The sequence below is a fragment of the Neophocaena asiaeorientalis genome, unplaced genomic scaffold (assembly GCF_003031525.2).
Source record: "Neophocaena asiaeorientalis asiaeorientalis breed wild unplaced genomic scaffold, Neophocaena_asiaeorientalis_V1.1 scaffold62, whole genome shotgun sequence".
NCBI lineage: Eukaryota > Metazoa > Chordata > Mammalia > Artiodactyla > Phocoenidae > Neophocaena > Neophocaena asiaeorientalis.
Genome location: NW_020175191.1, coordinates 2,028,353 through 2,042,584, shown reverse-complemented (window position 1 = coordinate 2,042,584; position 14,232 = coordinate 2,028,353). Strand labels below are relative to the sequence as shown.

Genomic DNA, 14,232 nt, shown 5'->3' with positions numbered 1-14,232 from the left:
CCACTGTGTGTGTGTGAGAGAGCGAGCGAGAGAGGGAGGGTGGAAGGAGGGAGGGAGGGACTGGCATGGAAATAACTCCTGAGGTAGAGGAATAGACATTTGAAATAGACATTCGGCTTAGGTTTTCTCATTTTATGCAAGTACAATAGATCGTGCTCTTGAATGGAACAAAAAAATCAAGTTTGAATCTCATGTCAATTTAATAGCGTGGGCTGGGTTGGCCTCTGATCTAGGGAAATGTACAGAGGCAGAATGAATGAAAACCAAAAACCCGTGAACTGCAGTATATCTTTTTTGATCCTGGAAATTGTTAAGGGTTTTTTCTCTATGATGTTCTATGGTTGCTGTTGTCACAGTTGGTACTTTTTTCTTATGTAAACGGTTCTTGGTTTACATGTAAGTGTACCTATCAACCCCACCTATTTGTCATAAAACTAACTATTTTGGTGATTTTCTTTTCTTAGCTGTGGAAAATTAAGTCATAAGCTGAGTCATGTGCCCGGACTTTCTCCCCTTGCTGGCATCAGTGCTTAACCCATTAAGGAAAGAGATGACTGCAAACCCATGAGACACCCACCTGCTTATTCACACGGAGAGGTGCCCTCAGCTCTACCTAATCTAACGAATGGTGTTTTCAGAGGAACAGAGCCTTTTCCAACTGGGTGTGCATGCTAAAAACCTGTATTTTCATGGTTTTCAAATAGTATGAATAGTCAGGAGACTGAAGACTGTTGTGTTGTAGTAACTTAAGGACAACTTTTTAAGTTAGGAAATTTATTCTGGGCATTTCAGTGCGGTGACAGTTATATTTATTGGAAATAGTCTTTTGGGTAACTATGGCAGATGCCCAAAGCATGAAGCAAAATCCTTTATTGGAAATATGCAAATTCAGTACTTTTCTATTACAGTCTATAGAATTGGAGATTTCATTTCTCTAGCAAAGAGAGATCAAGTTTAAACTATTTTAGGTTGAGCCTGAATAAAAGAACTTTATTGGAGAATTTCAGTTTCTAGGCTTTTTTGTCGTTGTTGAAAGAAAAAAATAACCTTTTAAACTGTGATTTTCTGTTAAACTATGGAGAAAATTTTAATTAGTTTATAATTTTGAAGTTAATCCTAATAACTGTATAGGTGTTGGTGAGAGTCATGCATGTAATATGGCATGTGATCCAGCATGAGAAATTTAAGTCTATGCGCACCCACCCGTGTCCACCATAAAACATGTTTTCCATTTAAATCATCTGAGCTATGTTTCCCATCACACTACTAAGTGAAGTGTTCATAGTTCATCTGTTGTGAGACTCAATGTATTTAACCCTCAGTATAATCTCATGTCCTCGGTGTCTGTACTGAGCCAGGCTATGCCACCGATGATTGGGATTCTCTTATCAGTATCCCCGATTGCACATACATGCGTATACATATGTTAATGAAAACTCTAATAGGCTACATTTAATTCCTGCTCATTAAGTTACCCACTTTGAAGAATCTCTTGAGGCAAACTGAAAGCCCACATTTTAATGACAAGATTTTGTGAATTTTTAAATGGAAATAATTAGGAAACTTAGTTATTACATGTGAAGTATGTACATGCAAAATCAGTGTGTCATTTACACATACCCTAATATGCAGGAAGATTTTTGAGGTTTAAAGATGAATTTCTTAAGTCCAGGAATTGAGGTCAGACCTTTCTGGATTCATATCCTTGGCTCTGCTACTTATTAGCTTCATAGTCTAAGGCAAGTTACTTAACATCTTTGCATCTCAGTTTCTTTACCTGCTTAATAAGGATAATAACTACCTAATAGTGTTGTTAAGGTTAAATGAGATTATCAAGTAAGGTACTTAACATAGCATAAAGTACGTCGCCCTTCATAAATCCACAATAAACATTTGTAATTACTGTTTAAAACCCTTTAAAAAATCTTTTGCTGATAGATTCCTAGCTGTGAAGATAGAAACCTAGGGGGCAAGATTGCTGAACTAGAAGTGGATTACCAAAAATTTGCAGCCATTCCAAATACTGCGTGAGAGTTACAATTCTTTTTAAAAAGTAAAACCCCATTATAGTGATTTACCTTTGGAAGGAACTGATCTGTAAAGGCACTTCAGTATCTCAGCAGATGGCTCATAGAAATCATGCTTTAACTGTTTTCCACAAGGGACAATAGCAGCTATCTCAAATCCAGGATTGAACCGCTCAGTGCAGATTTCGGATGAAGAAAGCTTTATCTTTTTCTCCTACAAAAAAAACACCACTGTTCTATTTTTATTTGAATTTTTTACACAGTGAATTCTTTAGCGTAAATGCAGTATTCAGAATAGTTTACTCCCGTGAGTTGTTTCGGTTATAGTTTTGATGGTGTATAATTGGTTTAAATGATTTTTCAGGTGGGTAAAATTAACTGTATGGGTGGTTGCTCATGTCGGAAACTTGGGAATCATTTTTCACTCTTGCCTTTCTCATACCTCACATCCAGTCATCAAGTCTGTGAGGAATTCTCTTCTAGATATTTTTCTAATCAGTCCTTTCTTCTCCATCCCCACTTTCATCACCCTCATCTAAGTCAACATCCTTTGTTTTTGAACAAGATTCTGCTTTTCTGCCCCTCTCCCCCATGCCCACCTATTCATCTCAAAAGCGAATGTGTCTTTTCTGAAATGCAAGCCTCAGTCTCATCGTTTAGAATCTATTAATGGCTTAGTATTACTTTGAAGGTAAAAATCCAAAATCTTTTTAGCAAGGTGTATAGGCCTACTTTGTTGAGAAAGATTTTTGAATCTTTATGTTTGAAAGATGTTTTTTCTGGGCATAAAATTCTAGTTTTAAAGATGTTGCTGCTCTACTGCCTCCTGGATTGCATTGCTTCCGACAAGAAGTCTGCTGTCATTGTCATCTTTGTTCTTCTGCATTTTTTTTTTTAACTCTGGCTGCTTTTAAGGTTTTTACCTTTTTCATTGAATTTGTGCTATTTAGTTATAATGTGCATTGGTGTAGTTGTCTTCATTATTTGTGTGTGTGCTTGGGATTTGTTGCACTTACTGGGTCTCTGGATTTTTAGTTTGCATCAAATTTGGAAAAATTTTGACTGTTATTTCTTAAAATAAGTTTTCTATACCCCAGTCTCCCACCTCCTGAGACTCCACATGTTAATTAGGCTGCTTGAAGTTGTCCCACACCTTACTGATGTTCTGTACATTGTCCCAGTCTTCTGTTTTTAATTTCTATTCAAGACAGAAGACTGGCACAACTATTTCTATTGCTGTGCCTCAAGTTCACTAACCTGTTCTTCTGCACTAATTTGCTGTTAATCCTACCCAATGTATTTTGTCTACAGAATTTTGATATTGCTTTTTCAGTTTTTTGTATCCTCATGTCTCTCTTTAACGTGCTGTTTCTTTTCTCTCTCTTGTTTCCATAATATTTATAATAGAAATAGTAAATAAGAACATTATAACAGCCATCATCTGTGTTATCTGGGGGTTTGTTTTTGTTGATTTATTTTTCTCCTCATTTTGGGTCATACTTTCCTGCTTCTTTACATGCCTAGTAATTTCTTAATGGATGTGAATTTTACATTGTTGGGTGTTGGGTCTTCGTGTGTGTGTGTATTCTTTTAAATATTCTTGAGCTTTGTTTTAGAATGCAGTTAAGATACTTGAAAACAGTTTGATCATTTCAAGGCTTGCTTTTAAGCTTTGTTAGGTGGGCCAGAGCAGCCTTTACTCTGGTGCTACTTTTCTCCACAACTGAAGCAAAATCCTCCTGAGTACTCTACCTGATAACCCTGTTCATGGTCAGGTTTTTCCAGTTTAACTGTAGGAACATGAACTCTTCCCAGCTCAAGAATTTTTGGCCTGCTTCTTTTTGGTGGTTCTTTCCCTGTTGAGTATTTCCTTGTGCTCATCAATACCTGAAAACTTGAAAGGAAACCTCTGCACATTTTTGGAGCTCTCTCCTCTCTGTGCAGCTGTGCTCTCCTCTCTCTGCAGCTGTCTTCTCTCTGGTACTCGGCCTGCCAATTCTAGCTGTCCTGGCCGCCCCAGATTCTTAACTCTCTCCTCAACTCAGCAAGGCTGCTTGGTTCAGTTTGGATACCCCCTTCCTACACCACAGCCTAGAAACTGCCTCTAAGTAATCTGGGGCAAACATGGGGCTCACCTCATTGAATTCCACTATCTTTCACTGCCTGTTGTCCAACATCTAACACCCATTTTTTCATATATATTTTTCCTTTTTTTTTTTTTTTAAGTTGTCTGAGGTGGGAGAGTAAATGTTTTTCCCACCTTAGTAAATAGAAAAATGTTTACTCAACTGCTCAAGCCAAAGGCTTAGGGTTTATTCCTGGTTCCTCTCTTTCCCTCCATATCTAACCTACCAGCCAGTCACGTTGGTTCTGTGTTCCCACCGCTAACAGACTGAGCCTCCTTTGCGCTCAGCTGGATTACTGTGCTGACCCACTGTTCCCTTCCCATTCTTGCCTCTGCAGTCGGTTCTCCACAGCCACGTGAGTGAGCTTAAAAACATGGAGACTCTATCATTCCTACTTAAATCCTTCCTGGCTTTCCCTATGCTGGCCTCCAAGGCCCTTCATTATCACGCCTGCTTCCCTTTCCAAATTCCCCTCCTCAGTACCTGACAGCCACACTGGCCTCCCTGTGTTCCTCCGTTATACCAAGTTCTTTCTTATCTCAGACTGTGCCTGGAATGTGTTTTCTTCAGTTCTCCCCTGAATGGCTTCTCAGCTGTCAGTTCCTTAGCAGGACCTTCTCTGAGTTAAAGTTGTTCCCCGTCTTATCCTTGTTATCAGTTATATATGGTCCATTCATTTCCTTCACGGCACTTATCAGAACCTGATTATCTTATTTTTTGCCTACTTGTTTCTGTCCTTCCCCACTAGAATATAAGTCCCTTAAGGCAGGAATTTTTGTTGCTGTTGTTTTTCACTCCTAGGTCCCCAGAATGCAGAAGAGTACCTGACCCCATAATAGGTACGTAATATAAATGCATAGAATAAATGAATAGACCTCAAGTAATCTACTGTTTCTGTAGTTTTTTTTTTCTTTTTTCTTCTGTTAGGATGGAAGAGTTGTACTGTCAGTGCTTCATTTATTCCTGTATAATAATTTCTAGGAGATTGGACTTTTGATCTCCCAAAAGGAGTGATACTTTAACATTTACCTGCTACTGAGAAATTAAATAAACCAAGATGTAAAAATAGAACTAGATTAGGCCATACATACATTTAATTGAAATAATAATAACCATAGATGGATAAGAAAAATACCTGTTCAGCTACTTTTATAATTTGTATTGGGAAAAATTCTGTCTCCTAAAATCGCTATGGAGGTATGACTTCAGGCTTCCTAAATATGTACATTATGCCTCGTGTATAATATAAACACTTTGAAAAGTTGAATAACCAAATACTTGCCTAATTGGGGTATGGTTTTCTTAACTTTCAGAGACAAGTAGAAAAGTTCTAAGTACCAGGATGTCCTCCAAAGTGTAAGCTTACGGCTCTGTGTTTTTAATTTTGGTTCATTGTATCTAGAGGTAAGTGAACCTGTGCACTGTGAAAATAACCCTCTTTCAAATGAATGAAATTCCTTTTCAGAATTTTGTAGTCTACACACTCCATCATGGGCCAAATGGGTCTTACTCCCAAATACAGTGTATGATTTGGAATTACCAAGAAGTAAACTCATTAAACTTAATCTCATCGATACAGCTGTTGACTAGTTTGGTCATTTAAAGTAATCCTTGGCTCCTTGCAGTTATTGGTGCCCATCTTGAATAATGAAGTTTGAATTTCACAAGTGTGAAATAATTCCATTCCTTTCCTGCAGCACACCCTGAGCCTATATGCTGTAGTAAGGTATTACTCAAGGTAACAAATAGTTGTTTATTAAGGACAAAATAAGCCTCTTGATTTGCTATAAAAATTTGCTAATAGTTCTGCTTGACTTTAATGCAAACATTGTAAAATAGACAAATACCCCCAGGGTTCTTTGGAAAAATACAGGTTCGGGCTAAATTAAAGCACTTGGCTATGTTTTTGTATTTTAATGTGTACGTGAGAAAGGTTCAGAGTTCTTTGGCAGAACTCTACTAAATTCTACTCTCAATAAGCCTTCATACTCGCTTCTTACACTTAAGGCTCTACTTGCATAGAAACTTTGAAAACAGATCCAAGTTAGTGGATATCTTAAACTAATTCAGTCAACTGAAGCAAAGATTATAGAGTTCATGTCATAATTATGGCGTGCTTTAAACCAGTCATTGTATTGCTGATAAACCTTAATAGCATAAGCAGTAAAGAGCTGCCTAAATAAACAAATCTGTTATTGTTTAAAAAGCACAAGTAGTTCTTAGCGCTGGAGCATGCCAGGATGATGTAAGAAGTTGCTCTGATATATTCTTCACGCCAGACTGAATCATCGCGTTTCGGGACTGAAGTCTGTTTACACCAGAGTTCCTTAGTTCCTGGAGCTCACTCTGGACTAAGCTCAAGCTTAAACACGTCTCTGTGGAGGTCGGTAGTTAAGACTGTCACACCGTTTAACTAATTTGAGTAGTTCTTGCTTTCTTAAAACCCAATTCTTTTTGAATGTTGGACACATTAAACATGAAGCTCTTCATTAGTTCACCTTGAAAAGCATTTGACTTTTTCTACATGAGAATATCTGACTATTAAAAAAGGAAATAACCAAGGTATGCTCAGGTAGAAATAAAAAGCCACATGCTTTTCTGTGTCCAAGACTTCTGAAATAGGAGTTGACTCTGTGCAAAAGCTACTGGGCCCCAGAAATTTAATGTATGGGGGTTAGAAGACAATATTACAGGCTCTTACTCACTAATCTCCTAGGGAGACAACGTGATAGCATCCCAGCACTTTTTTGCTGTTACGACCAATAAGAAAATATGTCCACTGAAACAGCGACAAAATGATTTTGCTGCCACTCTGCAGGCTTTGCTACAACACACATCTCCATGGTAGGGCTCGGGGTTTGGAGTTTATTTTCGGTGTGAGTTCAGTAATGGCAGGCGGGAATTAATTTTTCTCCTCAACAGTATTCAGTTAACCATGGTCTTGAGCTAGGTTTTAGGCATTATTCATTCCAAGAATTTCAGTGAAATCAAGTCAAAATACTTCACTCTACAAGTACAACCTAGAGTAAATAAAATGATTTAAAAATAATGTGAAATGCCACGGTCTGATGAAATAGAGTTTGTGACCTTGTGGTAACTGGACTTACACAGCTATGTCCATTAGAAATGTCTGATGACAATTTCCAATAAGACAAGTCCTTTTCTTTCCCTGACAGTGTAAGAAAGGATTTGGGGGGGGGGGGGAGCAAATTATTTATGCAAAGCTATTTTCCTTACAGTGAAAGGTATTAAGTAGGTATAATGATATTCAACTCAAACTAATTTTGAGCTTTACATATAGATAAGTATAGCTATACAGGTAAAGTCATCATTGTAAGAGTCTTTCTGATTGTAGGACTTTGAATATTTGTTACTTGTAGGGATAAAAATCTGTTTGAGGACTCAGACCATGATGAGAATTAGCTCCACAAATAGAAAAAGCAACATTACATAAAGCTGACGGTAAAAGAAATGCAGGCCATGAACTGATTCTTGTTTTTCTTTTTTTTTTTAATATCTATATAAAAAATAACGAGCGATTTACAGGTCTCTTTCTCTAATCAGAACCTCAAGTGTATATATAAAGGTACTGTACAATATATAAACATTTACAACCAGTACATCCATATTTTGCTTAGCATTCCAAGGCCACATTGCTAAGTCAGTACAGAATCAGTACAGTGACAGGTTACTTAGAAAGGAAAGAGCCACATCAGACTGACAACAGATGACATCAAAGTTATGTCGCAGTTAACAAAAATTGGATTTTTATCACTAATTGTGGACTATAGGGAAAATAAATCATTTCTGTGATACTAAATTCTTAGCATTTATCAAGCCTTCTAATTCTTCTCTATTCAAGTAGTTACAATAGGTGGGTAAATATAGTTCTGGATGGAAAGGGGATTTCAGAAATCTCACTCTGGGAAGCATGTCTTATCTACAGGGGAAGATTTAGTTGTTATATTAAAGAATTTCACAGTCAGACTCTGAGAGGGAAGGACCTGGACATGATGTGTTTCACAATAACAAGATGAACCCAGGGCGACAGAACAAGTGTGTTCAAATACTCCAGAAAATGGTTTTATTCTGAGAATGTTCCTTTATTTATAGATGCTACTGAATGCTGCTTCCGGGGGCTGAGAAACCCGGATCTATTTTATGGAGCTAAAAACTGTCTCTACCTTCCAACAAACATCTCTAATTAGACTTTAGAAAAGAATTCTGAAAATCTGTACAAGCTAAGCAGATGTTTACTCTCCCTTTCTTCTTTGCAAATAGGTTAATGTAGCTAGATATTAAAATTAAGATCTAGCAAGGACTGTCTACCAGCACGTTTGTCCTCACTTGCTTGTGAGCCAGTCTCACACAGGTTCTGCTTCTCAACACTCGAACTTGTACAGCGGCTGCCAGATGAGTTGGTACCTCATCTGGCAACGGACCGTGAAACTGGTTTCATGATTAAGTCCCTCTTCAAATATGTATTATGTATTAATGACTAATGACTTAGTAGTTGGTTCAACCAAGATATCCAGAAAGAGAAATTTGGTAGTTTTTCTTCAGATAGCAATAAGCAATATTATTTCCACATGCTTCTTTGTGGTTTCATAATAAAATAAATGAAATAAAAGGGTGATCTGAGATGCTATAACACATTAGAGTTGGATAACACAGCAGGAGGTGAACTCTTAATCAACTGAAGTGCTTTCTCATTTGAATGTTCATTTGTAAATAACATCTTTAACAGTTATTTGAAATACCTTATCCGGCCGAATTAAAATAAACAGCCATAAGAAAGTCAGTATTTGACTACATTTTTTTTTCTTTCCAGTAGTGATGTTTGGGAGTTTTATTTTTAAACGGGGACATCATCAGTAAGCTGTTTGTTAGGAGAGGCAACTGCCATCTTTAATGATGAGTTAACAATCTCTTCTTCTGCAAGGGCTCAAATATTTCTCTCTGTAAACATGCAACATGCTATTGAGAATATCAACTTCCAAGCCAAACCTAGTTTTTTCATTACTGTGGAAATATCTGCGTGAGAAGGATAAAATAGACATGATACAGTAGATAACTTGGCACAAATATAAAGTGAGCTGTGACCACGTTGTGAATATCAACATGTCATTTGTTCAGACACTCATGAAGACAGAGCTGGGCGGCCTGAGCCGGGCGTGTCTGATGAGCCCGTGGGTGCGGCTCCTTCCTGAGCGCAAGGTGGGCAGCCAGCCAGGGGGACAGTGGGTTCTTAGCAATCCTGCAGGCCCTTCATGCAGCCTAGGTAACCTGATACTCAAATTAAAATGTACTTCTGATGTGTGTTTCAGAATTCCTGAAAAAAATGATTTTGGGGGGGAGGGGAACACTGCTTTTTAGTAGGAAAAGATTACAACTTGTTTTTTTGTTTTATACTAAAGGTCACAGTCGCTTCTCGGCCACACCAGTAGTGCCTGTGGCTCTACTTGCACTTGGCACCTTCCAAGGCCCTGGAGTTATTGGTGTTTTCTTAGCTGGAGAACCGCTTTCAGGTTTGAACCCTCCGCTCTCTTTGTTTTTCTCAGCTGCCTCTAGTTCTTTTCTTTTGTGATCTTCTATTTTGTTTAAAACCATTCTTTCTTCAGGTTCCTGCTTTGGCTTCTTTTCTGATATTTTGACATTTTCTCCTATTTTATCTTTACTAGAACTTGTTTCTACTAAGGTTGCTTTCTTTCCTTTTTCATTTTCCGATATAGCTCTACTAGTAGTGTTATTTGTCTTTTTGGATGGAAGAGACTTTTCATCCATTCTCTTGCTTTTTTTCTCTGGAGACCTGGTTCTGTTTTTTCCAGGCTGACTCTGATTTGTATCTTTCCTGATAACACCTGATCTTTCTTTCCCATCTGACATCTGCTCAGCATTGTTGCTAGCATAGCCCCCTACTCTTTGGTTCACATTTGATTGGTCTTTGCTTCCTTCAGTTTTTTGCTGCTTCTTTGGGCTTGAAGACTGTCCTCTGCTTTTTCTGCAGTGGTCTTGTCCAGAAGCTGCCCTGGTGCTGATCTGACTACTTTTATTCTCTCCTTTCCTGGGGCTGAGTGATCGATCTCTGGGTCTTCTTTTGGGGTCATTTTTTAGGGGACTGGGAATCTTTTCTAAATGTTCCTCTGAATATCGACTGGCTGACTTTTTGGGACTAGCAGATCTGCCTCTTGGTGTGACACCATTTTCTACTTTCAAGAGATTTTTCTTATCACTGTGCCCATGACTGTTGGGTGGATCCCTTTTATTCACATTTTTATGGAGAAGAGACTGATGTTTTATATCAGACGGATTTTCATTTAAAGCGCTTTTCTTTTCAGGCGCAATGTCCTTTAATTCTTCCGCCTTTTCACATATCTGAACTCTCATCAAAGATTCTTCAGTTACTGGCACACGAGACTCTTCAAATATGAGAGCAGAATGTGAAGATGGGTGAAATGGTGACTGTTCATCATAAATCACATTGGAAGATGAAGGGTTATTAATATTCCAATCACCTAAAAAAAAGCGATTTGAGTAGAAAATTATGAAATTTCAGAATTATAAATAGGAACAATTAAGTTTTGAATTTTTTGATAGCCATTTGGATTTTACTGACTGCTTAAACAAACAGCCTGAGTATTTTATAAATAAAGTTCATGTATGTTTAGATCTCTCTATAAATGCAGACGTATACAGACAGCTATACTTGTACCTGAAGGGTAGGTTGTTTTATATATACAAAATAATAGTATTCATTTTTCCAGTTACTTTTGTACAATAGGTACGATAATATATGATGTGTAAATTCTTTAGCAAAAGCCCAATACACATCTTAAAAGAAATAAATAATAAAATTGGACCAAATTACCTGGTCCAAGCAGCTTACTAATTTAGCTATTATTGATGGATATAGCTTCAGGATTTGCCAAAATCACTAATAAAGGAGACCAAACGGTGGTAATCAGAATGGAGTTCATGGGCATTTGTAAATAATTTTCTTGCTTTAAGCTGTCAAATTTAATGTCAAAAGGAAACTGAAAAGTGCAGAAGATAGAAGTAGATGTACTTAATAGCATCATTTTTAATTAAAAAGAAAAAAAAAGAAGGAAGTGATTTACAAGACATGCAAATTTACCAAATCTTTTTAAGGAAAGACCAAGAAAAGCCCTGAAAGCCTTAATGTTGCTCAGGTTTCACGTAGGAGCACAGACCGGAAGGAGCCAAACCTGAAGAAGGAAGAGAAAAAGCCTAGGACTGTGTAAAAAAACATCACAGCGCAGTTAGCAAAGATGTCACCGGGGACGTATGGTTTACAAGCAGATGGTGGAAGGTAATACAGTCAGAGGATTATAGGCTGGAAGGGGACTGTAGGAGGTCATGTCTATACTTATCCCTCAAAAGCTCTATGGGGGGAAGGGAGGAAACTGGAACGGACAAGGACTAAGTGGTGTGGTATTGTACTTCTAGACTAGTGCACTCAGTTGATAAACAGTGATTTTCAAATACTGTGATATTTCAAAAGCATACAATGAAACCAAGGAAATTTAAGATCAGTACAGGACTACGGAAATGGTCCCAAGTGCAACTCCTTGTCTCCAGGTAGAGCTAAAGTAACTTGTTTTTGACAAATGACCAGAAAAGCCTAAAGTTCTTATGCTGCTCATTAAGAGAGAAACTCATCTTACTATAAGGAAAAAAAATAACATTTGAAGAGATTTCAAATGCTTTTCATGACATTAGAATCGTTTGCCTCTAATGTTCTCGTTTTTTATAGGCACTTTTCTCTGCAAAAGCAACTGTGTTTTCTGCTGAAACTAGCTTAACACATATATTCTAGTCTAACAAAAGTTCTGTATGAATCACTTATTTTGTAATATTATTATTTATGGTAACTAACTTTAGATGGTTCTGGTGGTTACCTCTGAATTAGCTAGTAAAATATCTGTCCCCTCCAAACTGATATTCCTTTTCCTTCTGCTGCCCCCTCCCTAACACATTCTCAGCTTTTCAGCTACAGGTGAGCTACTTAACTTACCATGGTCAGGTATCAAGCCAGTTCCTGGCCTCAAAAGAAGAAGAACTTTATTTCCACCGGCCTGAATGAGCTCAATTGCTCGAGTATGTGTGATGCCTTGTGTAGGTTCCCCATTGATTTCAACAATCTGGTCCCCAACCTAGACAGGGAACATTCACAGAAACAGCATGAAACTACACATCCTCCTTCGGTTCTGTTTTGTCATCCCTAGAGCCACCCAACTCTGCTGAATGACTCTCTTTGTAAAATATTTAACTTTTGTGCACAGTGCTGTTACGCTAGAGTTGACGAGGCGTGGACAGGTGGTAGCAATAGGAAGAGAAGATGTCCAGTTTTACTTACGCTACAAAAGTTGATATAACTAGTAAGCAGCATCTGGGCATCTTGAAGTCAAGAATCAAATTCTAAGTTTTCAACCAAACGTTAAGTGGTGGGAGAGGGTGAAGGCTCTATGACCCACATGATACCACAGAGCTACCTCTGATTAATCCGCCTGTGAAGGGTACTTTCCGACTCGAGCTGAGTATCCTAAATCCTAGGCAGGTGGCTCCTCATCTTTGAAGCCTATCCTGGCCTCCAGGGAGAACTGCCTACTCCTTCCTTTGTGTTGCTGCTACGCCCTGTACATATATGAGGCATTACCTAAATGAAATATTTATAGACTAAAACTCTAAGAAAACTCAGCTTGGAGAAATTCATACTACTATGAATACTTATGTAAAACCAACAGCTGGCTTACACTAAATGACTTTAGTGTGTAGTGATTTCCCTAGAAAACAAACAAAAGCTAGGGATCAGAATAAAATGCCTCAGTACCATTGCTATTTACTAGAAATGTTGTCTGTAGTTATTTGAAAAGAAAAAGGAAACGTGAATGAGTGAAGTATAACTTCTGCAAAGGACCTGGTTAAAGAGAATGATGGTAGTGATTTAAAAATATATCCAGATTTTAAACAACATTTCAAGGTGACAAACAACTAAAGGGTATTGGCTTCAAAACAGAAAAACTGAACAATGGACAATTACTGAAATTACAAAAAGCAATATTTGCAGAGCTTACTAAAACAATGCAGAAATAACAGAAGAGGACGCAGTAATTATTTAACAGAGGAGAGTAGGATTGCTCTGTATCCACAGCTGCAGCAGAGCACAGTGGCTTGGAAGCTGGGCTTTGGAGTCATAATGTCTGTGGTTCACTCCTGGCTCGACCTCGTCCTAGCAGAGTGGTCTCATTTTCCTCTCTGTTAAGTGGGGATAACATTAGTACCTACCTACCTCCTGGGGTTGTTGGGAGGAATTAATGAGCTAAAAACAGGATTATACACCAAGCACAAATAAATGTTAATTTTCAAATGATCTATTTTCTGGTTTTCCAAAAAAAGATTTAAAGCTGGTGGCACAGTGGTTAAGAATCTGCCTGCCAGTGAAGGGGACACGGGTTCGATCCCTGGTCTGGGAAGATCCCACGTGCCGCAGAGCAACTAAGCCTGTGCGCCACAACTGCTGAGCCTGTGCTCTAGAGCCCACAAGCCACAACTAATGAAGCCCGCGCACCTAGAGCCCGTGCTCCGCAACAAGGGAAGCCACTGAGATGAGAAACCCATGCGCCGCAACGAAGAGTAGCCCCTGCTCACCGCAACTAGTGAAAGCCCACGTGCAGCAACAAAGACCCAAGCAGCCAAAAAAAAAAAAAAAGCGTAGCAGGATGAAGATTTAACTATAGACTGCACCCCGTTCTATACAATGCAAAACTTTTTCAAGTAAACTAAGAAAATAGAACAAGTTTTACTGCATATTTATGGGAAAAAAATGAGTGAAGAAATGGAGGATATCACAAAATAGATGGATTTAACAAATAAAGTGGAAAAAAAATCTAAAATAGAAACCAAAGTAAGATGATAACAAACATAATAGGATGGAGAAAAAGTAATAAACACAATTCATTAAAAAACCCTTATAATCAGAATAGGTATATAAGTGAAACAAAGGTCGGTACCCAGATTTTCTTTAATAAGTGATTATAGAAAAATCATTTTCATGAGGA

General features: G+C 38.0%; 2 protein-coding genes across 6 annotated transcripts in view; one reads left to right on the top strand and one right to left on the bottom strand.

The window, feature by feature from the left end:
* Positions 1 to 5,729, top strand: part of PHTF1 (putative homeodomain transcription factor 1) — a 64,395-nt gene extending 58,666 nt beyond the window's left edge. For all 3 annotated transcript variants that reach the window (XM_024764794.1, XM_024764795.1, XM_024764793.1), the window contains one exon: positions 465 to 5,729. In XM_024764794.1, the coding sequence (XP_024620562.1) occupies positions 465 to 485 (21 nt within the window). In that variant the 3' untranslated portion in view covers positions 486 to 5,729. The remainder of the gene's footprint in view (positions 1 to 464) is intronic.
* Positions 5,730 to 9,502: 3,773 nt separating this feature from the next.
* The window catches only part of MAGI3 (membrane associated guanylate kinase, WW and PDZ domain containing 3), a 259,858-nt gene continuing 255,128 nt past the window's right edge, over positions 9,503 to 14,232 (bottom strand). For all 3 annotated transcript variants that reach the window (XM_024764789.1, XM_024764790.1, XM_024764791.1), the window contains 2 exons: positions 12,189 to 12,327; positions 9,503 to 10,668 (listed from right to left, as the gene is read on the bottom strand). In XM_024764789.1, coding sequence (XP_024620557.1) covers positions 9,572 to 10,668; positions 12,189 to 12,327 — 1,236 coding nt within the window. In that variant the 3' untranslated portion in view covers positions 9,503 to 9,571. The remainder of the gene's footprint in view (positions 10,669 to 12,188; positions 12,328 to 14,232) is intronic.